This window comes from Suillus plorans, assembly GCF_016647745.1.
Source record: "Suillus plorans strain S12 chromosome Unknown HD556scaffold_17, whole genome shotgun sequence".
Lineage (NCBI taxonomy): Eukaryota > Fungi > Basidiomycota > Agaricomycetes > Boletales > Suillaceae > Suillus > Suillus plorans.
In genome coordinates, this window is record NW_024537401.1 from 615,872 (window position 1) to 643,518 (window position 27,647).

The following is a 27,647-nucleotide window of genomic DNA, read 5'->3' on the forward strand; positions in this document are numbered from 1 at the left end:
TCACTTGCCCAGGGTTTTATCTGCTCTGCAATGGTGGTATGGATTCATATCTCTGACCGGGAAACTTGACGTCTGATATGGATGGGAAGACGGTCGTTATGAACTCTCAGATGGTCAACTGCCGGCTGCGCTCAGACTAACTTACTACCTCCATACAACATGGTTTATTTTTTTCGCGTCGTAGGAAACGTCACGGTGGATAATTATCTGGTCTGAGATCAAGTAACAAGGCGGCATGGGAACCAGTTAGAGTCCGTTCATCCAACTCACACTGAGCGGCCCATCGGAGACTAGTCTCCCATATTGGCAGACTAAGTAATAGAAGGAACGACGGCCTTCCCTCTATTAACATCGGAGTCTCAATCTGACAAGCAGTTGCAGGGTGACCATCTTTATTCGAGTCTAAAGTGCCTAGTTGACTACATTTAAAGCTTGCATTGATGACCTGTCGTGTCATGATCCGGGATTGAATATTGAAGCTTGAGCTGCAAGCCTCGATCGATGATTTCGCGACATGTCGGATAACGAGATCAAAAATGCATCAAATAACCTGACCTGAGGAGGATGGGCCTCACAGGTCGTCATGTAGATTGGCGAAGTTCCCTTGAAGTAATTGTACAAGCGTTGTAACGGGAAGCTCAGTGCGAGGGTATACAAAGGCGGGGATAGCAGGAGAGCAGGCCAGGTCCGGCAGGAGCCAGAGCGCATGAGGCAGAGACCGGGGTCTCAGGAGTCTTAGGGTCCTAGGGTACATACACATGTTGTCAATCGACACGCATGCAGCATCCTCATCCTCTTCAGAGTGCAAGGCTGGCGGGTTCAGTACCTCTCATTCACCTGAGCCAATTCAGTGATATGACATTCCTAGACCTTAACCGACTTGTGTGCGCAATGACACATGGAGATCCAATTTGTTCACTACTCACCTTAGCAGCATTCTTCGGCACGATGGACAAGTCTGCAACCTTGAGGCCTGAGGTTCGTCACACCATACACGTTTAGCCGAGCGTCGACAACTCGTTGATCTTCCCTCGACTTCATGGAGCAAGTCCCGAGCTGCACACAAGATAAGGCACCTCTTGTAGAAGTACGAGAGTTCAAGTTACACATACCGAGTACCATGTCGATCGCACTGGCATTCGACCAAATATGTTACCTCAAAAATGGAAAAATGAATTCAGGACATACTGTTGTCGCGGTGAAAATTTTCGATCGCTTTCTCATCGTCCGCAGTGTAGATCATGTCGGGCGTGTTCAAGTCCACCGGACCGACCACTTCCCCGCAAACTGCAGCACTTCCCTCTGAAAGCGGCGGCTTCACCTCGATAAGAAGGAACATGACGAGGTGGCGCACACTGTAAGTATTGCATGTTTCTAAATCATCGGAGTCATCGAAAAATGGCCTCTTGTGATACTTGCATGCCAGCACACCCACCAAAGGACACCTTGATAGTTCTATCGTACACATGGGTTGGACGATCAATCCACACCTTGTATATCTCCAGCTATGCAATAACAACAGTTCAGTTTGACAAATATACGGACAGCACGTTTTTGGACCTTCATGAGGGAAATCAAGTTCTTGGATTCCCAACCATCGACTCCCCAATCATTAAAATCTGAGGCAGGCGAACGAGTGTAATCCATAACTGTGTAAGCATCAGAATCTTGTTCATTGTCACAACAATACTACAAACAGTTCACACTTGAGCCTCCACCAACACAATGGGCACAGTGAACGATTGGTGCACGACTGTTGAGATGCCGCGAGGGACCAATGTTGTATGTCGTCATAGTACTCGTTGGAGCCTGATGGGTAAAATATTTGCAGGGTTGACATGCGCAGTTTTAGTTGACCTCCGACTTGAGAATTAAGGTCCTGCTGAGCGAGGAGTCACATGCTGCCAGGCGACCCGTGACAATGTAAGCTGTATTGCTGCCAGTGCCTGCACACAAAGGGCCATGTTAAAATAGTATCGTTACGTGCAAGATGTCTACTCACCCAGCAAAAATGATATCAAACTCTGATAAGAACCGATAACAGTCAACAATTCTGGAGAAGTTTGTGTCTGTTTACACTCGAACTTCGGCTATTTCCGACGTTGGAGATGCAGCTGAAGTCTGATCTCACGTACGTCGACACATACTACCAGTCCGTCAAACAACAACATTGGTTACAATGTCTGCCCACATGAAATAGAGGGATATTGCCCATGTCACTCTCTCTGGTCATAGTGCTTTCAATCGTACGCTTCGCCTTTAACGGCTCACTGAGGTGTGTCATTCAAAAGCCTTTGCAAGCTGGCCAGTGGCCATCTCTAAATAATTAGTATCATGTGGCGTGTATGGATCCATTAATTCCTGCACCATAGTTACCATCGTCCTTCTAATTCACCCATCAGTTCACTGATGTTGCCCGTTTTAGTGAAATTCGTGTCGACCCGGAAGATTGATTCTATCATCCAACAGCGACAACCGACACTTTTCTCGTGACGGAGATTAGCACAGGCCTGGTATGACACCTTAATCAAGTCGTGCACTTCGGAAAACCTCCATCTGCCACCATTGTCTCCACATCCTGTAATTGAACACCGACTACGAGTGGTCGTACCTTGCAAACATTGAAAGCCTAAAAGGTATCGCATTCATGGATCAGCTGACAATAATCTAGCAATTTGATGTGGTTCGGTATTTCGAGTCGAGATGTGGACCTTCGCCGCGAGTCTCCCCGCGCCGGTCGTTCGAATTGACATGGACAGGGAGCGCCCCGAAATTCAAATAATTGTTACTCAGGAGCTGGCGTTGTGGCTGCTACCCGCCCGAGGAAACCACTGAGTGCCTATGAGTCTGGCTCCCTAAAGACTGTCTAGGGGAAGTTACTAGTACTAACTGGCACGCAAAATGCGCTCGGAAGGGAAGAGCCAAGAGTGTGCTGATCCTAGCCAGAGGGTATGAAGAAAGCTAATATACTACCAGAATTTGCGATCCATACATTGTCCTCACGATTTTGAGATACGTGTTGATTGCGTATAAATGACTGACGCGTAAAGTACATGCTCAAGATTACTGCGAAGACACCTACCGATCACAGACGTGCTTGAGGACTTTTCCACGATGATCGACTTCCAATACCCAACTCATCAGCAATGATCATCGCAGCCTTCTCCCCAATGACAAGCGCTGTCCAATATGTGTTCTAGAGAGACGGTTAGACTGCACGTTGATGATCCCCGACCAGTACCCACCGTGCCAACATTTATCGGCGCAATAGACATGTCCGCCACCTTGAGGTTTGTCACGCCGTACACGTTTAGCCGAGCGTCAATGACCCCTTGATCTGCCCTTGGCTTCATGGCGCAAGTTCCGAGCTAGACATGTAAAGTTCAGGTACCTCACGTGAAAGCAGGAAAGTTCCAGCTGTGCATACCGAATGCCATGTCGTTTGCACTGAGTATCAATTCAGTAACTTGACATAACGATAGGGATGCAACATACCGTGATCACGAACGTATCGATCGATCGCATCGTCGTCTTCTGCTGTGTAGATTATGTCAGGCGCATTCAAGTCCGCCGGCCCGGTTGTTGCTCCGCAGACTGCAACGCTTCCCTGTGAGAAATGAGGGTGGCCTATGGGGACTTCACCTCTATATGAAGGCATGCGTCGAATGATTTCGCGCGTCTTTTTGTACACGAGGATAAGAGGTACAATATCGGATGGACTGTGAGAATTATCGTAGTCACGTCAGTGAGTTGAAATTTCTGACTCACTCATCCAGGAAGCCTGCATTGAAGTCGATTCCTTCCTGGCCGTTCTCGTTCAATTTGATATGAACGCTGCCAGTAGACACGGGGTACAGCTATTGGAAAATTCAGAACAAAAATCACGGGGTAGTAAATATGGAAGTAGTACTGTAAAATAGTTGGCAGTGATGTAATTGCCACGAGGGATACCCGAGAACCCAGCAGATCTGGGTATCGTGAATATTCGTGCGTCATCAAACAAAAATAATGTGCACACCCTGCACAGAGAGAAGATAGTGCAACAGGTTTGTCTGGGCGATCCTGGAAGAACTCTTTCCATCGTGGTTGAAAAGCTGAACCCATGGCTTTCAGTTCGTCGTCATCAGGACGCCATTTTATTTTTGCATCGCTGCTACTGAAATGCCAATCAATACGTCACCAGTATTGAAGGTTTTGCACCAACTTTTGGGCAATCAGTGACTTGCCATCAATTTTCCATTGCGCCAGATTTTCTATAATATTTCATGGGTAGTTAAATGGACTCGGAATATGGCGAGAACATGCTTACTCTGGACAACAACGTCACTCTCCTCCCCAAGATAGAGGGGGTCCATAGTAACAGTTCCCTCGGCAGCAAAGTATGGAGTAGAGACAAGGTTGTGATCTCTTAACCCTAAGTTAACATCATGAGACAAATGATTGAACGCGGACCTTGATAATTTTCTCCAACGCCAGGCAAGTCCACTAGTCGCTTGATATTGCACCGCTTGAGAATTGCTTCGGCACCGATCCCAGACCTCTCGAGGATGGCCGGCGAACCGAATGCCCCAGCAGAGATAACAACAAGTTTTGATGCTTTCACGATGCTTGATGACTGATCCGCGTCTGGGCAAGACACTGGATCGCTAGTGAACTCGACACCTACAGCACGCTTATCTCTTTCATTCAAAAAAGATATCAGCAGTCTGGCACGGTTGAAATCCAACTTGAATATGGAACACTCACTGAAAGATCACGCGCTTCACGCGCTTGCCAACCCATATTTGCAAATTTGCATTGTGAGCTTGGTTGTAGACATAGTTGTGGGCCGCATCAGAACGCCTTCCAGTTGTCCCGTCAATGTACCTTTCATCTGTGAGCCCAATTAATAATAGATGATGAGCACAAGCTCACTTCGCCCATGGCTGAAGTGGATCTCGTGAGCGGACTCCACACATGGAGAAAGAAATTCAGGTGGCGCACACTGTATGTGTTGCATGTTTTTAAATCATCAGTGTCTTCAGCATATTGCCTCTTGTGATATGTCGTGCCAACGTGGATGAACTCTTCGGAGACAACTAGTTTGCATCCACCAGGGGACACTTTGATAGGTCCACCGTACCCGTGGGTTGGGCGATCGGGCTGTACCTGATATGTCTCCAGCTAAGCAATGAATAGTTCAGCTTGAGAAATATAAAGATGATTCAGTCGAAGACCTTCTTGATGAGGGGAATCAAGTTCTTAGATTCCCACCCTTCGGCTCCCCAGTCATCAAAATCTGAGGCAGGTCCACGAGTGTAACACATAGCTGACCGAGTCAACTTATCAGAGTTATGGTATTCAGTGCGAAAACGTTACGAACCATTTACACTTGAGCCTCCACCAACGCAATGGGCGCAAGGAACGATCGGAGCACGGCCGTTGAGACGTGGACTTGGATTTCCAACGTTGAATGTCATGGTGGTACTCGTTGGCACCAGATTCCTTGTAAATTTGTAAGGCTGCACATGCACATCTTGATTGAGAGTGTGTTGGCCCCCTTCGAGAATTAAGATAGTAAGTGAGGGATCCAATGCAGCCAGGCGGCCTGCGACAACACAAGCTGTGCTACCACCTGAACCATGATACAGTGTTATGTCAAGTCAATCACCCCAGTGCGAGATGCGTCACTCACCCCCAGCAAAAATAATATCAAATTCTGATATGATTGGATGAGGCATTGAGGCCTGAGGGGTGCTTCAAGCGGGAAACTGATTATCAGTGTGTCCAAATTTATATCCCTCACTGGTACGGACAACAAAGATAGCCCTGACGTCATTCTAGAAGGCGAGTTAAAAAACGGACTTACACTTTTCCGTCATGATTCTGGCGTAGCCCATAAGCAGACATACCAGCGATTTGGGCCTGGCAGTGTCCGGTGCATCGCAACAGGTGATACGGTTGTGAAATGCGGATGTTTAGATTTCCGAGCTCAGGCTCTCGATGGACTTGCTGTCGTGCGAACATGTGAGTTGAGGAACGTTGTATTTCGTTTGGACGTACACCTGCTGGCAATGCAAATTTGTTTTAGTGGAGGCTTTTTGACGTCTTTCTAGTACTAGTTGAGGGAAGATACCGGAGGCGGGGACTTCAGGGGTATTTCATAAAGATTCTGGATCCGTATAATCTCATCATGATGATGTGGCCCCATGATGATTGTATGTGTCCACGTCGCAACGTACGAGTCTAATCAAATTCTAGCAGACAGGTCACCGTCAACTGACAATTGTGGCTGTGGCGTTCCGCGATCGTGCGAAAGAACCAAATAATAAATAATTCAGTAATCATAGCCAGTTCTATAACTTTCTTTTTTTTTTTTAATTCATATTTATTGTCCTTTTAGGGTCGAGGACCCTATGACGGACATAACCCTTTTCGCGGGGGGTTTTCTCCCGCTTGTCTATCGTATGTATGTATGTATGTTCTGATGTGTGCTTGGTAGGTATTCACGTACTTCGTCAGCATTGTGCCGGGCAAATGCCGACACTGAGTTCATACAGGGGGGTGAGATGTGGTGGGTAGCATTGGGTCCTTCGCCTCGCCTTCCTACATTAACCAATCGTCCTGCGATAGTCTTTTCCCCTCCAGATTCGAAGTGTTGATGTTACATGTATGTTTTGTTGGTGTACAATAGTTCTATAACTTTACATTATGTGCATGCATCATCGATTTTCAGACGATATATTGCCTTCCTTGAAGTTCCTGCATAATGCCACTCATGCACGTCTGGACACGCAAACAGACGAGAAAGGACGTGATTGATTTGATATTTGAATACACCCTCATGTTAGCGAGAGGAAACTTGCCTTCCCATCGTGACGTCCACGGACATCACAACTGACGGTTTGGGGCTTATGCTTACTGTTTGAGACCTCAGTTGGTTGCCTTTTTGCGTACTCGCTACAGGTGCGCTAACCTTATACTCAAGTCCGTGCTCAGGCGTACATCAATCTCTCGACCTCATCAGAGAGAATCGTTCTTCAGTTTCAACACTCAAAGAAGCAGAGCAGGCTCTTTCAGACGCACCCTTGCGATGTTGACACAGCCAAACACGCCTCCCCATCATAATCGACTGGATTTGAAAGTCGATGCCATGTTGTTAAGAACGTGCTCAAGGGTCGGATCCGAAGGGCTTGGCTTCAGCTTGTGCGCTGCGCCCCTTACCCGAGTACGTGCCCCTAACTTCCGAGGGTTGTTGAACGATGTCCGAAGGTTACCGGACGATGTCCGGAGGGCGTCGGGCGATGTCCGATGCGCGGGAATTCCGGCGGACGTTCGGAAACAAGAGATAAGACTAATCCGGACGAAGTCCGAACTAGAAAGGAAACAGCGGAGGACTACCAGAGGTAGAGGCGGAGGTGTCAAGTCTATAGGAGTCGATCCTAAGACGAGCGGAGGTCGACGAGAGAGAAACTCAAGTCGGACGGAGGAGAGAATGAGCAGAGTCTAATATGATATTCGAACTGAGGAAACTACAGAGATTGTACAGGGGTTTATATACTACTGAGGACATAACGGAGAACAGTAAGTGCAGTGCGAAGCTATGTAAAGCTATGAAGAAAACATATGGGACGACTATCACTAGTCTATCGGAACTTAGTAAAATGAAGACGGAAATGAATAAGGAACAGAAAATAAAGCGTACTAACTGATAAGGGAAATACCAAAGGGATAAGGCGCGGAAGTTAGACGCGGGTCGGATCCAGACGATACATAGAAGTCGGCCGGATCCGGAAATCCGGAAATGATGAGTGTGATAGGTCCGGGTCCGGAACGCGGGATATGACACATGTGCGCAATACAACGAAACATGTCCGTCGAAACCGGGTTAGTACGAAATGCTCAAGTGCGCACCTCTGCAGATTCGTCGAGGTTCAGATGTATATTTCTCGCCTTTTACTTGGCCAGCTATTTCACACGTATTCAGCGTAAACTTGTATATCTTTTGTTCCTCTTGCCGGTACTCCACTCATGGCGACTTCGCGCACTATGGACATGTTAGTTCATGGCAGGACATTCGGGTGGCTGGATATGCGCTTGGCCTTCTTATACGTCTCATACTGACAATATTACCCTGACTTAGCATTAGTAGATGCTCATGAGTCATATGCTACCCGGTTCGAAGACACCAAGAGCGTGGACTTTGAGCACAAATGTTCGTTCGTCTTCGACTCGGACTTTAGAGAGTATGGGGCAGGTCAAGTGAATTGAGGCGAGTAGACGGGACAACGAGCAAGGAGGTTGTCTGATGGCACCTGTCATCACTTACGTGACTGAAATTTAGCATATGCATGGTACAGAATAATGTTGTGGTCTGGGTATCTGGTTATTGAATGAATGATTTCGCTTGAAGATTCCAAATACGAGCATACTCTCCCCCTTTCTTCATGAGTTCACCATGTGTTCCTTTTTCCTGGACAGTTTCGTCGATGTACCTGCGGCGGCCACGTCAGCAAGCATTGGTGTTCGAGCAGACAGAAACTCACAAAATGAGGTCCGCATATTGGGTGAGATTTCCAAACCGGTGAGTGGAAAATATCATGGTCTTGTTACCCCTCAACTTCCGTAGATGCTCAAAGAGATCTATTTTCATCAGTCACGACTACATCTAAATCGGCATCTCGAAGAAACAGGAGAGCGCACCATGTTCAGCCGTAGGATCTAGGGAGGCACTCGGCTCGTCGAATAACATCATGCCAGCAGAAGACTCCGAAGTTTCAGAGACCAACGAGCGCATGAATGTGCGGGAGCTATTTGAATGGTCCATGTCGAGACCTGAGAAGTCAAGGTATGGCCACGTACATTGCAAGCCGCTGCGCCTGCCCGCGGCTAATTTGAATGCCTGGAGCTCCGGTGACATGGACACCGCCAATGACATTCCGTGACGAGGAGTCAGCGGGATGCCCGAAGAGCTTCGTAGTACCTTCAGGAAGGTCTCCATGGTAATCATCCACGACGCGGTTGAGGTAGGTATCAAATCCATCAGGGAGCTCGTCGATGAAGTCTTCTGCGCCCCCGAGACGGGCGGCTTCGCGAACCTTGTCATCCTCATGTGCAAGGGCGGGGTTGCCAAGCCCGATATTCTCGCGCATCTGCGTGTACGTTAGAATACGTTGCTTCCAGGTTGCATGAGTATGGCTTACGGAGAGGGGGAATTGCGAATAGTCCTGGAAGAGGATGGACATAGCAGCACGGAGGTCAGCAAGTTTCAAGGTTTTGATGTCACGGTCGTCGATAAGGATGGTGCCTTCCGTTGGGTCGTAGATGCGGGAGATCAGGTTCAAGATCGTACTCTTTCCAGAGCCGTTCACACCAACAACGACCTGCTATTGTGATTAGAGAGCACCACAGAAGTAGATGAACTTACGCATAGCTGACCAGCCTCGATCTTGAACGATACATTCCGCAGAGCACACCTGTCTCGACCAGGGTACTGGAACGAAACATTCCTGACATATATGCATTAGAAATAATTCTATGAAGTAAGGAATACCAATCCAACTTGAATTCAACAGAAATGCCATTTGCAAGAGATTGCTTATTCTCGGGGAACGGTTCCGTGCCATCCACAACCTGATTTTGTATTTTCTCTAACTCATAAACACCGCGTATTCGGGTCAAGTTGGTCGCAAGAGTGGAAAACATGCTGGATATCGAGAAATATGATGGATCAAAGGCTTGTTTGATCCATATGAGTGATGCCAAGGAGACGGGAGTGGTCATTGGATTTTTTACTACGCGCAAGGAGAAGACAACCTAATTGACTTAGTCGTCTTTGTCAACTCTGAAGTCAACTCCACGTACCTGGGGTAACACATGCATTGTTTCTCGGATGATGAATGTGATGCTCAGACAGTCCTTGAAAGGACGAAATCGTTTCAGCTCTGGGAATTCAACCGCATCGTGACCAATGCGCTGAGATGCTTCGCGAAATCCTGATCTCGATCAAATCAGCATAAGATTGTCCGGTAAGGCGCGTCAACATACGTGCACTAATGTGTTCGCTGAAGTTGCCTGCGACAAACTCTCGACGATATGAGGGCCCAGTAATGAGTCCCTTCAGACTTTGCATGCAAGTCAAATTCTCGTTGGTCGTTGTCGCGGCCCAAACTACGTATATGGCTTAAACACAGGCTTAGAAGTATCAGCTGTTGACATACCCAAGGATCCGACCACTGTTTTTCCCGTGCTGTCCCAGGGCAATAAATATTGCAAAAAACTGAGAACCACGAGAAGTAGACCATCCTGTTGTTCCCACATGACTGTACTCAGAACCAAAAGGTGAGAGAGCAGACGAATAAGTATCATTGCGATGTCCGTCAACATCTCGATAGTGTCCCAAATTGACGAAGTATACCAATGAGCCAAGCCGCAGCTGAGCTCCTGCACTGTGTACGAGTGATAAAGAGTTTCAAATGCGGGCAGGTCGAGGCGAGCGGCTGAGAGGAGCATTCGTTCATTGTAGGATTGTTTGATGTACAAGCTCAGACGAGGCATCATGCAGTCTCGGGAGTATCTGAGAAAGCGCATAGCAACTGCGCATATGGTATGTGCTGCCGCAAAATGTACGAGCACCGTTGTGTCCACAGTACGTGCTTCCATTACGCTCTCTACCTGGTGCGAAATAAGTTGGCAGTGGTAGATGAAAGTGAAGGGGACATTACAAGGCGGAGCAATTGTCCGGAGTACCTGCGCAACGATGTTATGGATGTACAGGGAAGTCGCATCATTATGACGTACCACAGAGAAACAGCGGGTATGAGGGAGGCTAAAACTTCTACTACAAGGTATGCGGGGAGAAGAATGGAGCATCATCTGATGCTGAGTACATCCTTGAACATGCGAACTAGAAGTGGAACGTTGTAGATTATCGGCGCGTACATATTCGATATCGGTGAGACTCGTATGCGTGATTGGCGTTCCTCGTAGAGATCCCATATACCGATGCGGGTATGCTTGAAACGACGAGCGTCCTGGTGGTCGAAGTCTCCTGCGTGTGCATTCATCTGTCTCTCTTTCCTGATGGTGAAAGAATACTAAGTGGGCTAAAGTCACATCTGTAAGCCAAGAGACAGGCGTCAGGTAAATCCCGAACGCCATCTCACAAGTGAAATCCAGTTAGATCGTGCGTCCTCACTGAAGCTCGGGAAAGCCAACAACATTAATATTGTCGAAGCCGCCGAATGTTGGCTGGTCGATCATGCATGCCGCACAGCGTGTATGCATAATGAACCTCGCATAGGTTGATATCAGTAGCTTGAAGCAGCCGCACCACTGGAGACTGGGTAAACATTACAATAAGAACACAACGAGCATGTGGACTTTCTGATTGCGCAAACGTTAACTTGAACGTTTGAACCTATTTTTATTACTAAGCAGTGTGCTTTTTCCATGGTCACGTCATTATTCCGGAATTTCCTGTGTGCATCAATGTATATCACGTACGGACGATAAGTATAGGGATAATCGACTTGCTTTTTCATTGTCGCGGCGCTGCGCATGACAGCATGTGATCGGTGCCGGTCAGTAGTACTAGTACAGGTTCTATACGATATGATCAATGCGTGTTGGCCCGCACTTCTGTACTGTTATATATATATATAAAGATTTAGGGGTGCCATACCATATTCTTCCACATGTATGCATGTTTATTACATAATATATTGGGCACGAGATCCAAATCTTCGGGATTGAGCGTCATAATCATCACATCATGATGGTAGGGAATCGTTGACACATGACTGAGCCCGTCAACCAATAATGGTCACAGTGTCTGCCAACATTGAAATCGGCCATCATGATGTCACTCACAGTCACTCTAGTTGTCGTATCGTCAATTGCGCGCTTCGCCTTTCAGGGCTCACAGGGCCCGTCGTTCAAAAGCCCTCGGAATCGCAAGCTGGTCATCATCGTCTACTTACTCTCAATGATACAGTGAAGAGCATAACGTCGCGTGTAAGACTGAATCAATTCTTACACCATAGTCATCAGTACCTTGAAGCTCGGGTAGACTCGGAGCTAAGAGCGTACCCTGGACGTTTTTCTACAAGAGTGACAGTGTGTATCAGGATGCGATGGATACCGATGTTGTCGCTACAGACTATCGGAAAGAATTTGGAAAGGCGCGGTTTGTTTGACGGAGTTGAACTAGAATGTCAGGGCTACGGTTGGTTGGAACTTGGAAGTGTAGCATCGCTGGGCCACCGAGTGCTGTGTGGTCACCAAGCGGACTGAAATAGTGGCTTGTGAGGCCTGCTAGTCATCGTGTCAGCGAGCCCTTGTAGGCGACGTAGAGTAGTTGAATTTAAAAATATGTGACATACCAATCAGGGAAGGGGGGCAGGGAGTTGCGGAGTAGTTGTTTGTTTCGCTCCAAAATTGAACAAAGGCAGTGAGTTCATCTGACCTGTTTAGAAATAGCTGGAACTGTTCGATCATCACAACTACTAACTTTATGGAAGGTATCATGAGGTCGGAATGAGATCCGGGAATGTTGATGTGTCATGTTATGCCAGCAGCCAAGTTCCAACCAGCCTGAGGAATACCGTGACCGACTCTCAGGACGCGCGGTAACCTAAAGTAAACCGGAGGGGCGAATCTGCACTCCTTCGTACCGATCACGGCGGCTCCAAGTGATTTGAGTGAGAGGAGGTAGTACTTGGCCATCTCGACTTGGTGACTAGTATGAACCTCTAGTATGGACTAGCTGAGTTGGTCCAAGTCTGACATTGTGCACATTGTAATGTCAAGCATGTCAAGACTTGCACAGAGTGAAAACTGTGCACATCAGGAGAGTGGTCGTAGAGCGGCCAGTGATCTCCGAGTCCGTAACTTGTCGAATGATGCTGTATTATAATTTGAAATTGAGAGGATGGCTCGAGGACTCTACATAGGGTCCCTGAATGGAACGCCCTAAGTCTAAGGTTCTAGTCTGCTTCAAGTTAGCCAGGCTACTCAAGACGAGACATGAGAATAAGATTCAAGTGATGGAGCCTCGGCAGCGTTTCTGCCAGCCTGAGCTATGGACACTCGGTACTTGTCAATGCCTTACATAATAAACCTACGCACTCTCCCGGTTACACAACAACCCCGCAGGAACGCGCACTTGAGCTTGCACCGTGACAGCCTCATCATGATCACGGTCCTGACACGACACGCGCATGTTTCTAAGCAGAGCTTGGCGGGCCCCGAACAGGCAGTTGCGTAGGGTTGCCCATCGGACTCACAGGTCATTTTGACAGGCTATACTCGTGCTTCATACGTACTATATCCACTACTATGATATGAACAAGACAACTATGTCAAGGTCAACATTCGATGTTAACGTTCATCGATAATCACTAAAGGCCTTTCGACTTCTAGATACAAACCCTAGGCCTCTACCCCCGATCTGCGGTCCGACTTTTCTTAACGACAACTAAGAAAGCTATGTAATTGACATCCACATATTGCCTTGGATCAACATCGATCACTAAATGTGCCACCGACGGCGGTTGGACTGAGCCGCCTTAACTGTCACAAGCTTGGTGAGTCACAGCCATGCGGCTCTAGCCTGTTCTGGCTAACCAAATCTATCCTGACTCGTCGCAAGCCACCATCAATACGCGGTAGTAGAGCGCTGTTCGATCGTCCTGATTGCCTTTGCCGGGTCTAGTGAAATTGAGCGAATAGCTGTGCGTGAACTTATATAAGTTGTAGTGGGCAAGCAAGGACTCAAATCTTCAGAGAGCTTCACGTCGCCACCTCCTTCCTTCAATCTTCCTCTTGCCTGAGGATACAATGAAATACAATAAAAACTTCGCGGCTTTGGCTGTCGCCGCCCTGGTCCGAGGTTCGCTTGCTCAGACATGGTACATACAATTTCGATCCTGCACATCGTTTGTTGACTCTTAAATCTTTCCAGGTGCGGAAAGAATTATATGTCAAATCAATCTGTGGTACCCCCTGGAGGACAGTTTGTATTGCCTGCACAGAGTGTTGATCCACTTCTGTCGTTCCGTTGTGCCCCTGTCTTTCGCCCATACCTCCAGGAGGATGCAAAGAGCGCAGCATTCATCGTGGATACATCAATCGTTTACGACTGGATCGCCGGTGCTGAGCCCATTTCACTTCCTTCTACCTCCGGCTCTTCTAGCAACACCACTGGCCTAGGAACTATCAGTGTCACAATCAACGTGGGATCCGTTAAGACCACAGCAAACGTCCCTCTGAATGCCACCAAATTCCAAATTCCCGTAGATATCAGCAAGCTCCAGGCTCGGAAGGCTGCATACAATGTCACCTGCTCTGCTACATACACTGCCCCTTCGTCTTCAAAGTCCCAGAAATTCAAGACTGGCGCATCTCTTTTGTATCTCCCTGACACAAATGCTTCCGTCACTAAGACTGACTTGCGCACTGGCGCACTCTGGGTGAGGCCCGCAGATGGCAAGGGTGGAGCGTTTGCACCCTTTGTCCCTCAAGGCTTCTACATAAATTTCGACGAGTATCTGGCGGGAAATTTGACTATGATCGATAAACTTAAAGCCGACGGGTTCGTTTTACATCTTTATCACCTCCTGCGAATTGACTCAAATCATTTCCAGGTTCAACACTGTATGTCTTGCGAACATCTGATCTATCATGTACTTAACGTTATGCCTTAGCTTCACCCGATCCCTCCTTATGACAACCTTACTATTTTCGAACAAGTCATCAACAAGACCATCAGTGCCGGCATGTACATCGTTTATGATATGCGATCGTATGTCAGACTTCACCACCTCATCACATAGCTGCTGATATCTTCTATCCAGAAACTACCAAAACTTGACCGTTGTTGCTCAACAAGTCAAGACTTACGCCTCGGTTCCCAACCTATTGAACTGGGAAACCGCCCACGAGCCCGATGGCAACTCCGACCCCATAGGTGCGGCGCAGTCGACATATGACTTGATATACAAGCTGGACGGATACCACCCTATCTCTATTGTCCTGAATTGCCAGGACTACAACTTCTCGCCTTACGTCAATGGAGCCGATATCATTCTTCACGTGAGTTCATTCGTCACGTTTTCGTCGCTCGTGTTTCTAATCTCTGGTGTAGGATGCTTATCCTATTGGTATCAACGCCACATTTTCTCCTGTGTGGCACACAGCGTGTACTCCGGACTTCGGTCACTGTGGTTGCGACAACTGCAAGGGTACCTTGTATGATGTTAAGGCTCGTGTCCAGACCTTCAAAGACAGGCTCAACATTTTGGGCTTTGACCGCACCAAGTCTGTGTGGACTACGCCCCAGGCATTCGGCAGTGGCGCGTAAGTCGTCACGAACTCCCCGATGCGATCTATCTTGACTCTCATTGCAGATATTGGAATACCACTCCCACTGGGCAGCAATGGGCTGCTTTGGGATTCACTTCCTTCAACCATGGTGCTCTAGGTAAGTTATGCGATAATCCAGATACGAATAAAACTGACTTGCGTCGCCAGGTTCCAAGTCCTTCCAATACCCGACCACAACCGGCAATGTTACGACAATCGAGGGGACAGCGACTAACCTCACCGTTATCATCACAGACATCGTTCAGCCATTCATCGTCGACCCGAACGCCACATTTACCACCTACGACTATTTGGGTGTGGATGCCGGTCTCTGGCACAATGGCACTGCATACTTGCTCATCGTTGCCAACTTGGTAAATGCGCAGGTCTACGTGCCGTGGAAGGATGTTGGATTGGGCTCGATCACCAACACGACCACGCAGGTAGAACGGATACTCTCTGTCTCGCAGAATACCAATGCCACTGGTCTGAACTTCCTACCTAATGGTATTGGTATTTACATTGCGACTCCCCCTTGAAGTGATTATAGAACGAGGATGAAGGACACGGGTGACCGGTGCCGGTGATCGTTATAGCTTATTATTATGATCCTAGGAGATTATTATACATGATAATGTATTCTAATATATGAAGTTTGTACGAAGTCAAAAGTGGAGGATCAGTCTAACTACGTGCTTTATCGGTTCGTTGGTAATCGGTAGTCTGATTATGTAAGAAATCTTCCTTACTAGCACACGTCCATGATCTCCAGAAGGTCATTGAAACCGCCCTTCCGGCGCAAAACAGTGTGGCGCGTAGTACGGCACTACGGCGGATATATCCGCAGTCCGGCGGCAAAAACACGGCCAGGTGGCGGACTTTGGCTGACTTTTAAATCACCTAGGTACGTGCTATTGTGACACTGCTAATCTTATCAGCGCATACAGTGCACGCCCATCCGGCATGGACCCAGCATCGCACCTACCACCTTCCAAAAGTCATTGTCCGAAGCCTGTGTGCGGAAAACTTCTTCGGAAGGATGTCCGAGTTCCTGCCCAGCGAGTAGTGCACTGGTGAGCAGTAGTCGTTGGTAGCAGCTGTGGTAGAACGGGCCTCCAAGTGTATTTCAATGTCCGACGTGCCGTCTGTTATCCACTAGCTTTGCCGCCGTTCTTGCCGTAGTGCGTGCCGGACTTTCTGCGCCGGAGGGGCGGTTTTAGGGATGTTCTCATGATCTCGGGAAGCTGGTACAATGCTTAATTATGTTGCGATGCGCTGGAGAACAATGATTTACATCGTGCACGGAAAGTCAGCTACGAGGCTCCAGTGCTAGTACTGCTTCGACCTGAGGCCTGCCTGAGGCTCCGTGTCCACTCCGAAATCGTGGAAATCGTCGAGATCTCCGCCCAAACAAAGGGTAACAAAGTTCCTTCTTTGCTATAAGCAGTGCTGAATATTGAATAAGCATCTGACTTCACTCAAACAGGGGCCTCTCTCCTAAGTTTAGTACTCAACCACGATGAACTCACCAACCGCTATGGCTCCACCTACCAACCTCATATTACGGTACACGATGGACAAACATCCTAATAATATCTGTATCAGCATGCCACCCAACTCGAAGAATTCCGAGTTAAAACCCGCTATTCATGTGTACCACAAAGATGGCCCTCTGCGTGAGGTACTTCCACAATATTTCGCTCTATTTTCCCTTCCAGTACTAATCATGAAATTCTTGACTTTGACTTGTTTTCCTCTAGCTCACCACCGAAATCCCCATCTCCCCCCATGAGACCGTCGATGAACGTATGAAAGTGATGAAGCTGGAACATGCTACTATTGAGGAGGCCAAGGGAAAGGTTTGTTCAACCGCATCTGACGCTGCGAGCTCATGGGAGTCTCAAAAGCACGAACTTGAAAGGTCGAGGGACGAGGCAATCGCACGCGCTGATGTCGGTGACCTGGTCTTACTTTGCGTCATTGTGCTAACCGCTTTTCTTTCTAGAAGGGAGACAAGCTGGTGCAAAGGCTACTGCGGGAAGACGTCTCTAAGCGTGAGGAGTATCAGGCCCAAGAATCTGAAATGGAGTCTCTCAACAACAGAGTCATGAACGCTGCTGTGATCAACAAGACCGGTAGTACTAGTGCCTCTCCAACCACCGAAGAACTCTCAAAACTGCACACGCAAGAACTCAAGACTCTACACGCCCAGGTGACTGCCCTGCATAAGGCATCCATCAAAGCAGCAGCCGACGCTGAAATTATGGCTGCCAAAGCGGAGGCTGCTGCTGTTGCTGCTTCCAAAAAGTCAATGCAAGTTGTGACTGCGGCTTCCACCAAGGTAGCAGTTGAGACTATATCCTTGTTCTTGTGCTTTCTTCTTCTTTTTGGTGTCCTATTTTTTTCGTCTATTACGTAGCGAGGGACGAATGGATGAAATAGATTCATGTCTTTGAGCAAGCAACAAATGTGGCGCTTCACCTCTTCCGCGATGATAGTTCATTCGGTACTTCGTCGCAATAACCAATCTTTCTCTCCTTAGACTCCAACTCTCATCAAACTGACCCATTCTCACCTCTGAAACAGCAAACATGGATGACCCTCAGGCTTTACTCGAAATCTGCCTAGATTGTGCAGGAAATCTCTACGACGGAATCCGTCAGGACTTGATCGCCGCTACTAGTGATACCTGTTTTGTCCAGCGTAAGTCCGTCGAACCGGTCGAGGGCGCTGCACTCACGAATGAATTCATTTGACAAGGACTGAATGACACTTGGTTGCGATGAAAGGGTCGGTCAACTGCAACAGACCCAAGCTCAAAGGCAGTTCAGCATTGGCTTCAACACGCAACTGATTCACGGTGTGAACTTGTCACCGCGCACCGCGGCGCGAGCACACCACACATATAACACCGGGTCGCCAGCATGAACCATCCACCTAATCACGCAAACTAAGCGATTGATAAGTAACGTAGAATACTCGCAATGCAACACAAGAGTCATCAGCGCATTGTGGGCAGCGAAAGGCACCAACACGACCACGCAGGTACAGCGAATACTTTCTGTCTCACCGAATACCAACGCCGCTGGTCTGAACTTCCTACCTAATGGTATCGGGACAGCCGCTGCGTAGCGTATACCGCTTAACAAACCAGCTCCCTCTGCACCCTCCATCATTGCGTCCAATATAGCAGATGTCTTGACCCCGTGCGGCCCAACGGACGTCCTTTGCACAACGCTTTGACTCGTTGGTCGTCTTAGACTCCGGCCCAGTGTCGCTCATCATGGTGAGAAGATCGCTTTGAATTCAGAAGGCACAATTATCTAAAAAGGTGGATGTGGTGGATGTGTCATTGTCGAGAGACATATCAGAAAAATGGAGATAGAAGTCAAAAAGAAGATTTGAAGGTCGCTGACATTAATGTTCACTTGCGCTTACGTAACTCGAAAGTATATTCAACTAGCCGACAAATGAAAGGACCGCAGATTTCCACACGGAGTACCGCCGTTACTGACGTCACCGACAGTAAGCTTGTTATGCAAATTTCGTCCTTACTAGCTCACTCAAAATTTCATGGCGTCTAGAACTGGTGCTCCTCGAAAGGAGTCTTCTCAGCCTCGTCTTCACGTCTTATACATGTAGTACCTCACGAACTTGAAGTAGTGTGGGAAGTATTTTGATGGACTGTCAGAAAGTCATACGCTGATCAATGGTAAATGCTGCGCACTTGACGATGACTTGCCGGTCTAACTACCGCCTAACTGGCTCTGGAATTCAGGAACCCATTCGTGTAAGCTATGCTCTCCATAATCTCTGCAGTTGATGGGAACAAGTTGAAAGGTGAGACCACATATGCACGGAAGAATAACATGCCCGACGAAATTCCACGGAAGGGTCCACCCGGTGCACATTCTTCCGTCATTTGACAAGTGGTTTCCGAGCTCCCCGTTCGAGCGGAATACTGCATTGACGATTATTGCACAACATGGGTAAGCCATCAAATGCTATACTGGCTGCTCACCGCGGAGCGCTCATAGAAGTCGAGGGAAGCAAAACACGTTATGGGATGTTTGAGGTGTTTGGTGGGCTGCGTACCCTGGAAAACATTCTGGATCCCAACTCATGCCGTCATATATAATCAGAGGTAACCCTCATACACAGCTTGCTGCTCTTGTCAGATTACCATCACTATCTAGACCCCCATTCTAGATTTCTACCATGTCCCCATTACACGATGCAGCACACTCTATGAGCGGCCTCCTAGTTGCTTCATCACATCCAGTCACGACCCTTGTTTATTCCCCTCCGTATGATGTGCGCGGGAGGCAGCAACAATTCATCGAAACCGCGCAGCAGAGGAAGGACCGGGTCGAGTTTTCGAAAAAGAAAGAGTGGGCGCGTCACGTTGCTGAGTGGATTCGAGCAATTGGTGCCCGACAGAATGTGATTGGTTATCATCATTGCAAATTATGTCACTAACGCGATTTTCAGATGACCTTTGGCTGTTCTGGTAGGCTTGCAGCATCATCACCGATGCCAGAGAATGGCGATATCACCCACTTGACTACTTCTGCGTCGTCCCTCTCTCTATCATCGAGCGAGGAAGAGGAAGAATCATACATCATTTATAGTTCATCTCCATCATCTTCCATGTCGTCCTTATCCAGCGACTTGTCTATTTCTTCAGTCTCCTCCTCGTACCCATCAAACATTATCTACCCACTGTCAAGCTCTATACCCCATCCCCCCAAGCGCATCCACTACCATCGTAGGAGTAACGCGAGTCTCATGACTCCACGTCGCCGACCTTCATTGTCCAGTATTCACGAAGTTCCGGAAGAAGACTGATTTGCATCTGAATAGTTGAACTTATCGGGAGGAAGTGTTCAAGCTGAGAACAAACTAGTGCCATGTATCCCTTCTCAAGATTTTCGTGATATTACGACGATCTTGCTGCCCTCTGCTCCTTTCAGCTTGTTCTTCAACGATATTTTGCGTACATGCTCGACCAATCATACTTAATCTCTGCTTAATTTCAAACTTAGTGAAAAACATTTGATTATATAGATTGTGCAATAGTACATTTTCACAATGCTAATTTATTCAAAGCACGAATTCGGGGCGAAGGGCGAAGGGGCAAAACCAATCCTGAAATGCCCTCCGAATTTTGACCAGTGCTGGGTGGAACCCTAATGCAAAACATTCTGCGAGCGATCAATGTTATGTAGGCCGTAAGCCCATATGCCTCCCTTGCAACGGACCTATTCAGGTACTAGGCTTGTGAGGGTCATTCCTTACACAATAACTGCAGTCTGCGGTACCCGAAAGCAATACTGAACAATACGATAACATAGCTCAAATATAACCACCTAAAGTGCGATAGACACGAACGGATAGGGGGCAGCATCAACCACACTATTTAAATGCTCTAGTTTCGACTGGGGCCGCTGGGATAATGATTTTGAAGCCACGCTCGTCGATGCGGAGGTTACTCTTGTTCGAGAAGCCACCCATGTCAACGTCAAAGGTAAAGTTGTGGTCCCGTGGGATCGTCAGGTGCTGACTCGCTCCATACTATCTTGAATCTCAGTGCTCAGGACAACGGAATAGCTGCAGAATTACTGTCACGACCGTGACAGCCGCCAGCAACTAAGGCTGCTCGTCTTCCACTCATGCGGCTATATATGCAGCTAGTCTTTCCAGGTGTACCTGCAATGTAAACTTGAAGATATGTTTAAACCTTCATATTCAGATACATGGCGCACCCACGCCTTTTTGGTGTATAATAACTTGCCGTTGAACCATGGCGTTCATCTCCCTGATTGATCAGTTCACGGCCTTGAGTCCGTGCGATGATGTCTCCACAAAAACCACTGAATAATTCATCGCTCGAGTTGAGGAGGAAGATTTTCCCGTGATCGGCGAGACCAAGCAGGTAGAGATGGAGAACGTTGAAGGCCAAGTCCAATTTCCGAACGCGAACCAGACCAAATCATAGATCACATTTGCAAAAATAAGACAGAGAGTGACTCGGAAATCTGCACTTGAAGGAGCTCTGACAATGTACCCTGCAGAAAAGGTGGGTGGCGCCAGCGAATTGTGACGGGTGGTAGTGATAGATGTGATACCCCACTAGCGAATGCTTGTGCACTGGCAGGTGGGACCGCGCTTCCTTGAATGGGAAGCTAATCGTGCGCGTTGAACATCAGCAAGTGCCGGATACTGCAGTCACATGGACGAACCTAACTTAGAGATAGTGTTGGAATAACTGCGAACAGGAGACATACCACCATGCAACAATGTCGAGTGTGTAGTTTAAACCTGTTACGGTTCCGAAATAGATCGACTCTACATCTTTCAATAAACAAACAACAGACGCCACCTGCATGAATTGTAGTACGTAGCGTTTTCAAGGGTGATATATAAGAATTTGTAACTAGCACGGACAAATATATACTAATCTACAGTCCAAAAGTAATCTTAAACACAGTATATTGTCGAAAAGCCGACCGAAGAGGTGTCCTTGTAAAAATGAAAAGACTAAGACTCGGAAAAGGAGAAGAGAGACGCGCTATAGAAACGAGGATGTTGATCAAAGCAGAGGAACAATATAAGTGAAGCAAGTCATTGCTTGTAGTACCAGCCTTAAGGCCTACCGCCCAGAGCCACCCAATCACAAAGGTGCATGTAAGAAGAGATGAAAGTCGGCATACGGAGCACCGTCTCACGTCGCAGCTCGCTACTGCTGCATTCTTCACTGGCCAAGACAAACCTCCCTTGTCCACCCTCTGATCCAGTAAAAAGACAGACTGTGGGCGGCCTATGCGCACGGAAATAGTAAATCGTGCTTGAGACAGTGTCAACGAGGGTGAACATGTAACCTTCAACAGGGTCGAATGGTGGGGCTGTGAGGGCTGCTTCGTACTGTGAAATGTGGCCTTCGCGGAACTTGGAATCACTTTCTGTTGGTTTCGCCAAAGGCGAACCAGATGGAGAGTAAAGGGTGCGACGAGAACTCCAAATCTGACGCCCATACAGGTGGTCGGAGGCTTCCTGGGCAGAAATGACTCCGTTGACTCCGATCAGCCATGGACGAGCAAGGACGATGCGTCCAGAGTGTGCGTAACTTGTGAGGACGGGTGCAAATATTAGCAGAATAAGTGAGAAGGCAAGCATAACGTAACCGGGTATAAGTAGAACATTTACCCACGAAGAAACTCCGTAGTTGTTAATGCCAACAAGGATTTGTTTTCCGGTGATAATCATGTAGCAACTCGGTGCAATGAAGAGCAAGGCCAGATATGGCACTGCAAGTAAAAGATGAAGTTGGATGGAGCGCCTCGTAGCATATGCGACGTATGGGAAATTCTTCCACCTAATCGTCGCCGCCCGGCAGCCATCCAACACAAGAGAACCATTGGATGTAATGCCAATGACCTGTACAGTGGGCTCGATGTCCCAAAGCTTGGCACCATATTCGTCTTCGTTGGTGTACCATTGATTCATACCTCTTCGATCTGTGGGAAACATTGAGATCATGCAATCAGCAATGCGGTCGTTGTCATTTGCCATAAACAAACGCGCAAGCGCTTGTAGCTCTGTCTCCTCAGGATCCGGGAGAATGCGATGCTCGAAAAATCCCATGAGCGCATAGACCTTTTCTGCACGATATCTCCCTTGAGAATTTCCACCCTGACTCGTAATTTGAGAGGAAAAGCTTTGTCGGCGCCATATTGCTTCTTTGAGTTGGAGATTGCGCGCCAACCTCTCGACCGGATCCTTCCCAAGGGCATAAGAGTTGATAATCTGAGATTCTTTATCATGGTGGCGGTAAGCTAAGGAGGCGATTTGGATGAGATTGATGGGGGTGACTGTTTCATTTCCAGCTATGATGTATCGCAGCTCGCGACTAAGGAGAGCTTCCGGCAGAGTCCAAACGCGGTTACCCCAAGAAAGCCAAGCGCTCTCGTCGGTGAGTATGATAAGTGTGAAGGATGCGAGTCGGTAGACGTCCGACATGCGATACAGGTCTTGGGCCTTTCCTATGGGACCCTCAAGTAAGCACTCGAGATCTAGCCAGTACGCATCAAATCCTTGATCCAAGGTAGCATGCCGCACCCGCTCTATGAGTGCCTCTGTACCTCCGGAATTTATCACATCAGGGTAGCAGTAGGTGACAGCGACATATGGTTTGCGCCTCACTACTGCCTCATCATCGACTCTTGTCCAACCTTGTGTGTCTTCATCAAACACAACAAGGATGCGGGGATAGAGGGCATGGGTGACACGTCGGACATGTCCATCATCTTCACCTGCTCGTGCTCGTAGAGAGTATTCCCTTGGTGAACGTGCAGCCCATAGTTGGCCAATGAACCGCATCAAATACGGCTTGTAATAGACGGCGAACGCAGGGTTTCTGGATGGAAACAATAGTGTAATGATATAAAGAGGCCAGACGAATAACCAGAAAAATGTTTCGCTGGATGGGCTGAACATCGTCCTGGTCAGCCAACCAGCAAGCCGAGTGGATAGTGGCATGTTTGATTGAATGTCGCGCTCGTTCCAATTACTTGTCAGGCTGGGATTCACGGACTGCACAATGAGGTGCCTGCATTTTCCGCTAGAGGAGCTAGTATATCGCAATGTTGCTCCGTGATAAAAGGGCTTGAGCTGACTGCTGTAGCACTCTGGGGTCGATGAGTGGGTTTCGATACGTGATTCATGTTCAATGTAATGGCTGAATAACAACAAAGTCAGTCAAGAAATATTAAACGATACAGCGAACACGGAGCTTACCGCGGGCAGAAGCAAAAGGAACAATGTATTAGCTCTCTGTACGGTCATCATTTAAAGCTTCCAGAGGTGCCATAAGGCGATTCACTGCAATGTGCAAGTAAGTATACAAAACCAGATGACCGTGCTCTCGTACTTTCAAGGCTTCTACCAGTGTTTCTGATCAGAATGTTCCTAGTAATATGATAAGTGCTTACTCTGTGCAAGTCGCCTGCCTAGTTGGAGTCTGTTGTTTATTATATTTGTCCAGCGCTTGACCATACTTATTAGGTACGCTGATTCCGAAATTTCTGATACGAGTTTTCTCACTTCGGAAGTCTCGACAGCACTGTGCTTTCGGTTTGTCTTCTCTATTGTTTTGTTCATGTGGTGTTGCTGAATTTGACCTTGCTTAGTAATTCTAATAGACCGTGTGTGAGAGTTAGGACCTGCAAGATGCTCAGCGGAAGTGATCAAGGTCGATTTCTGCACCAGTAAAAACTTGCGTTATTGGGTCATGCGTGTCGGTTGGATTATGCCTGCTGTGATAGTCGTTAATACAACTAGCATTGCAGCATATACACAACGACTCGAATTTTCGAAACGGGTCTTTACATAAAGCTTAATTGTTGGATTGCTTCCGACGTTGCACTTGGAACTAATTCACCTCGGCGATTGTGCATGTGTCCCGACTCGTGCTTGCCCCGGTCACTTATAGCATTGTTTACCGCATCAATCAGCATGGTGCCCAGTAGTACTATGCGCCTTCATTAATTCGACGCGAAAGTAAGAACCAATAATTTATCCATACAACAGGACAAATAAATATTAAACATACGATAGACAAGAGTAAAAGAAAGGGAACAAATGAATGGACGTTCCGTGAAAAACCAATTATTCACGAGCATACTCGATATGTATTAGTACGAGAATCAAAATATAAATACAAAGGAAATACGAAAAGGAGAAGATAAACGCACCACAGAAATGAGGGTGTTAATAAAAGAGTAACGATCAAGCGCCGAGTCATTGCTTGTACTAGTCTTGAGGCTTACCACCCAGAGCCACCCAATCACAAGTGTGCATGTAAGAAGAGATGAAAGTTGGCATGCGGAGCACGGTTTCACGTCGCAACTCGCTTCTGCTGCATTCCTCGCTGGCCAGCACAAACCTCCCTTGCCCACCCTCAGATCCAGTAAAAAGACAGACTGTGGGTGGCCTATGCGCACGGAAATAGTAGATCGTGCCCGAGATGGTATCGACGAGGGTGAACATATGACCTTCAATAGGGTCGAATGGTGGGGCTGCGAGGGCTGCTTCGTACTGCAAAACGTGGCCCTCACGAAACGGGGAATCGCTTCCTCTCGGTTTCGCCAAAGGCGAACCGGAAGGAGTGTAAAGGGTGCGGCGAGAATCCCCCATCTGATGCCCATACAGGTGGTCGGAGGCTTCCTGGGCAGAAATGACTCCTTTGACTCCAATTAACCATGGACAAGCAAGGACGACGCGTCCAGAGTGCGCATAGCATGTGAGGACCGGTGAGAATATGAGCAGAATAAGTGAGAAAGCGAGTATGACGCCGCCGCCTGCAACTAGAGGCGAGGTTCCCGAGGAAGATCCATAGATATCTGCGCTAGCAGAGGCTTCCTCATTTCCAAGGGAAATCATGGTGCAACTCATCATAAAGAAGAACAAGGCCACGTATGGTGCTGCAAGTGCCAGAAGACGTCGGATAGAGCGCCTCGTAGCAAACGCGACAGATGGGAAATTCTTCCACCTAATTGCTGCCACCCGACAGCCATCCAACACAAGAGAACCATTGGATGTAATGCCGATGACCTGTACAGCAGGTTCAATGTCCCAAAGCTTGGCACCATATTCATCTTCATTGGTGTACCATTGATTTATAGCGCTTCGGTCTTTGGGGAACATCGAGATCATGCGATCAGCAATGCGGTCGTTGTCGTTCGCCATAAACAAGCGTGCAAGCGCTTGTAACTCTGTCTCCTCAGGATCCGGGAGAATGCGATGCTCGAAAAATCCCATGAGCGCATAGACCTTTTCTGCACGATATCTCCCTTGAGAATCTCCGCCCTGATTCGTAGTTTGAGAGGAAAAGCTTTCTCGACGCCATATTGCTTCTTTGAGTTGGAGATTGCGCGCCAACCTCTCAATCGGATCCTTCCCGAGGCCATAAGAGTGGATAATCTGGGATTCCTTATCGTGGTGACGGTAAGCTAAAGAGGCGATTTGGACGAGACTGATGGGGGTGACTGCATTGTTTCCAGCCATGTATCGCAGCTCGCGACTAAGGAGAGCTTCTGGTAGAGTCCAAACCCGGCTGCCCCAATCAGACCACACGCTCTCGTCGGTGAGTATAATGAGTGTAAAGGAGGCAAGTCGGTAGACATCTGACATGCGAAACAGGTCTTGGCTCTTATCCTCGAGTAGGCACTCGAGATCTAGCCAGTACGCGTCAAATCCTTGATCCAAGGTAGCATACCGCACCCGCTCTATGATTGCCTCCCTTCCGAATTGTATCACGTCGGCGTAGCGGTAGGTGACAGCGACATATGGTCTTCGCCGCGCTACTGCCTCAACGTTGACTCTTTCCCAACTTCTTGTATTTCCATCAAATACAATAAGGATGCGAGGGTAGAGGGCGTGGGTGATACGTCGGACGTGTACATCATCTTCACCTGCTCGTGCTCGTAGAGAGTATTCCCGTGGTGAGCGTGCAGCCCACAATTGACCAACAAACCGCCTCAAATACGGCTTGTAATGGATGGCGAACGGATGGCCTCTGGATGGATATAATAGTGTGAAGATATAAAAGAGCCAGACGAATAACCAGAAAAATGTTTCGCTGGATGGGCTGAATATCATCCTGGTCAGCCAATAAGCAAGCCGAGTGGATAGTGGCGCGTTCGACCGAACGTCGCGCTCGTTCCAATCACTTGTTGAGCTGGGATTAACGGACTGCACAATCAGGCGCTTGCATTTTCCGCTAGAGGGGCTAGTGTAACGCGATGTTGCTCCGTGGTAAAAGGGCTTGAGCTGACTGCTATAGCACTGGGGGTGTTTCTGACTAGTGGTTGTCAATACATGATTCATCTTCAGTTTAATGGCTGGATAATAAGAATGTCAGTCAAGGAATATTAATCAGTACAGCAAAGACAGAGCTTACCGCGGGCAGAGGCGAGAGGGACATTGTATTAGCTTTCCGTACGGTCATTTAAAGCTTCCAGGAGGCGGTCCACCAGGGTCCATATGATGCACCGGGAATACTATAGACGCATCGCAGCCTCGTAAGTGGGCCAATTACTGACGGTAGCGTACTAACCTTTTGATTGGAGTGAATTTGTTTTTTTGATAGGTGGCGAGAAGTTAAATCACCAATTGACTCGGGTGGGATGCTTTGACAGGTCGTGCCTAGAAGAGACTACCGTAAGACTTTTGTTTTTTTATGAGACTTAGAGTACAATGCCACTACGCACGCAGTTGCTGCATGAAACAACTTCCAGAACCAGAGA

General features: G+C 47.9%; 8 protein-coding genes across 8 annotated transcripts; 3 read left to right on the plus strand and 5 right to left on the minus strand.

Moving 5' to 3' along the window:
* Nucleotides 1-1,177: 1,177 nt before the first annotated feature.
* On the minus strand, nt 1,178-1,794 carry HD556DRAFT_1441262 (uncharacterized protein; the record flags this gene model as incomplete). The annotated part of the gene is made up of 4 exons (XM_041306261.1): nt 1,178-1,374; nt 1,436-1,505; nt 1,561-1,649; nt 1,698-1,794. 4 exons carry the CDS (start codon nt 1,792-1,794, stop codon nt 1,178-1,180), a joined length of 453 nt encoding a protein of 150 aa, XP_041162376.1.
* Nucleotides 1,795-3,085: 1,291 nt separating this feature from the next.
* HD556DRAFT_1441263 (GMC oxidoreductase-domain-containing protein) lies at nt 3,086-5,720 on the minus strand (the record flags this gene model as incomplete). The annotated part of the gene is made up of 16 exons (XM_041306262.1): nt 3,086-3,196; nt 3,246-3,368; nt 3,428-3,447; nt 3,496-3,719; nt 3,769-3,857; nt 3,911-3,968; nt 4,019-4,156; nt 4,205-4,253; nt 4,310-4,414; nt 4,453-4,679; nt 4,747-4,866; nt 4,915-4,925; nt 4,984-5,163; nt 5,217-5,308; nt 5,363-5,614; nt 5,675-5,720. 16 exons carry the CDS (start codon nt 5,718-5,720, stop codon nt 3,086-3,088), a joined length of 1,845 nt encoding a protein of 614 aa, XP_041162377.1.
* A 2,645-nt stretch (nt 5,721-8,365) lies between these two features.
* On the minus strand, nt 8,366-11,045 carry HD556DRAFT_1233778 (P-loop containing nucleoside triphosphate hydrolase protein; the record flags this gene model as incomplete). Its single annotated transcript, XM_041297620.1, has 11 exons — nt 8,366-8,474; nt 8,526-8,622; nt 8,671-8,789; nt 8,842-9,131; nt 9,183-9,362; nt 9,407-9,488; nt 9,542-9,795; nt 9,844-9,974; nt 10,027-10,149; nt 10,200-10,728; nt 10,869-11,045. 11 exons carry the CDS (start codon nt 11,043-11,045, stop codon nt 8,366-8,368), a joined length of 2,091 nt encoding a protein of 696 aa, XP_041162378.1.
* Nucleotides 11,046-13,515: 2,470 nt separating this feature from the next.
* Nucleotides 13,516-15,992, plus strand: HD556DRAFT_274370 (uncharacterized protein). Its single transcript, XM_041310099.1, has 10 exons — nt 13,516-13,565; nt 13,631-13,712; nt 13,765-13,889; nt 13,943-14,572; nt 14,625-14,634; nt 14,685-14,782; nt 14,835-15,072; nt 15,125-15,336; nt 15,387-15,460; nt 15,511-15,992. The coding sequence occupies exons 3-10, from the start codon at nt 13,819-13,821 to the stop codon at nt 15,879-15,881; spliced, it is 1,704 nt and encodes a 567-aa protein (XP_041162379.1). The 5' UTR covers nt 13,516-13,565; nt 13,631-13,712; nt 13,765-13,818; the 3' UTR covers nt 15,882-15,992.
* Nucleotides 15,993-16,879: 887 nt separating this feature from the next.
* Nucleotides 16,880-17,761, plus strand: HD556DRAFT_1441266 (uncharacterized protein; the record flags this gene model as incomplete). The annotated part of the gene is made up of 3 exons (XM_041306263.1): nt 16,880-17,023; nt 17,103-17,294; nt 17,348-17,761. The coding sequence occupies 3 exons, from the start codon at nt 16,880-16,882 to the stop codon at nt 17,759-17,761; spliced, it is 750 nt and encodes a 249-aa protein (XP_041162380.1).
* A 1,689-nt stretch (nt 17,762-19,450) lies between these two features.
* HD556DRAFT_274411 (uncharacterized protein) lies at nt 19,451-20,309 on the plus strand. Its single transcript, XM_041310100.1, has 2 exons — nt 19,451-19,785; nt 19,834-20,309. The coding sequence occupies exons 1-2, from the start codon at nt 19,561-19,563 to the stop codon at nt 20,188-20,190; spliced, it is 582 nt and encodes a 193-aa protein (XP_041162381.1). The 5' UTR covers nt 19,451-19,560; the 3' UTR covers nt 20,191-20,309.
* Nucleotides 20,310-21,673: 1,364 nt separating this feature from the next.
* HD556DRAFT_274706 (uncharacterized protein) lies at nt 21,674-23,993 on the minus strand. Its single transcript, XM_041310101.1, has one exon. The coding sequence runs from the start codon at nt 23,878-23,880 to the stop codon at nt 21,988-21,990; it is 1,893 nt and encodes a 630-aa protein (XP_041162382.1). The 5' UTR covers nt 23,881-23,993; the 3' UTR covers nt 21,674-21,987.
* A 1,027-nt stretch (nt 23,994-25,020) lies between these two features.
* Nucleotides 25,021-27,366, minus strand: HD556DRAFT_274762 (uncharacterized protein). Its single transcript, XM_041310102.1, has 2 exons — nt 27,302-27,366; nt 25,021-27,242 (listed from the first exon to the last, which is right to left on the minus strand). The coding sequence occupies exon 2, from the start codon at nt 27,226-27,228 to the stop codon at nt 25,153-25,155; it is 2,076 nt and encodes a 691-aa protein (XP_041162383.1). The 5' UTR covers nt 27,229-27,242; nt 27,302-27,366; the 3' UTR covers nt 25,021-25,152.
* Between the last annotated feature and the right edge of the window lie 281 nt (nt 27,367-27,647).

Coding starts and splice junctions, on each gene's coding strand:
- HD556DRAFT_274411 (XM_041310100.1), top strand. CDS start 19,561: ATGTCCCCATTACACGATGCAGCACACTCTATGAGCGGCCTCCTAGTT. Junction 19,786..19,833: donor CAATTGGTGCCCGACAGAAT/GTGATTGGTTAT, acceptor CGCGATTTTCAG/ATGACCTTTGGCTGTTCTGG.
- HD556DRAFT_274762 (XM_041310102.1), bottom strand. CDS start 27,228: ATGAATCATGTATTGACAACCACTAGTCAGAAACACCCCCAGTGCTAT.
- HD556DRAFT_274706 (XM_041310101.1), bottom strand. CDS start 23,880: ATGCCACTATCCACTCGGCTTGCTGGTTGGCTGACCAGGACGATGTTC.
- HD556DRAFT_274370 (XM_041310099.1), top strand. CDS start 13,819: ATGAAATACAATAAAAACTTCGCGGCTTTGGCTGTCGCCGCCCTGGTC. Junction 13,890..13,942: donor GGTTCGCTTGCTCAGACATG/GTACATACAATT, acceptor AAATCTTTCCAG/GTGCGGAAAGAATTATATGT. Junction 15,461..15,510: donor CTTCAACCATGGTGCTCTAG/GTAAGTTATGCG, acceptor TTGCGTCGCCAG/GTTCCAAGTCCTTCCAATAC.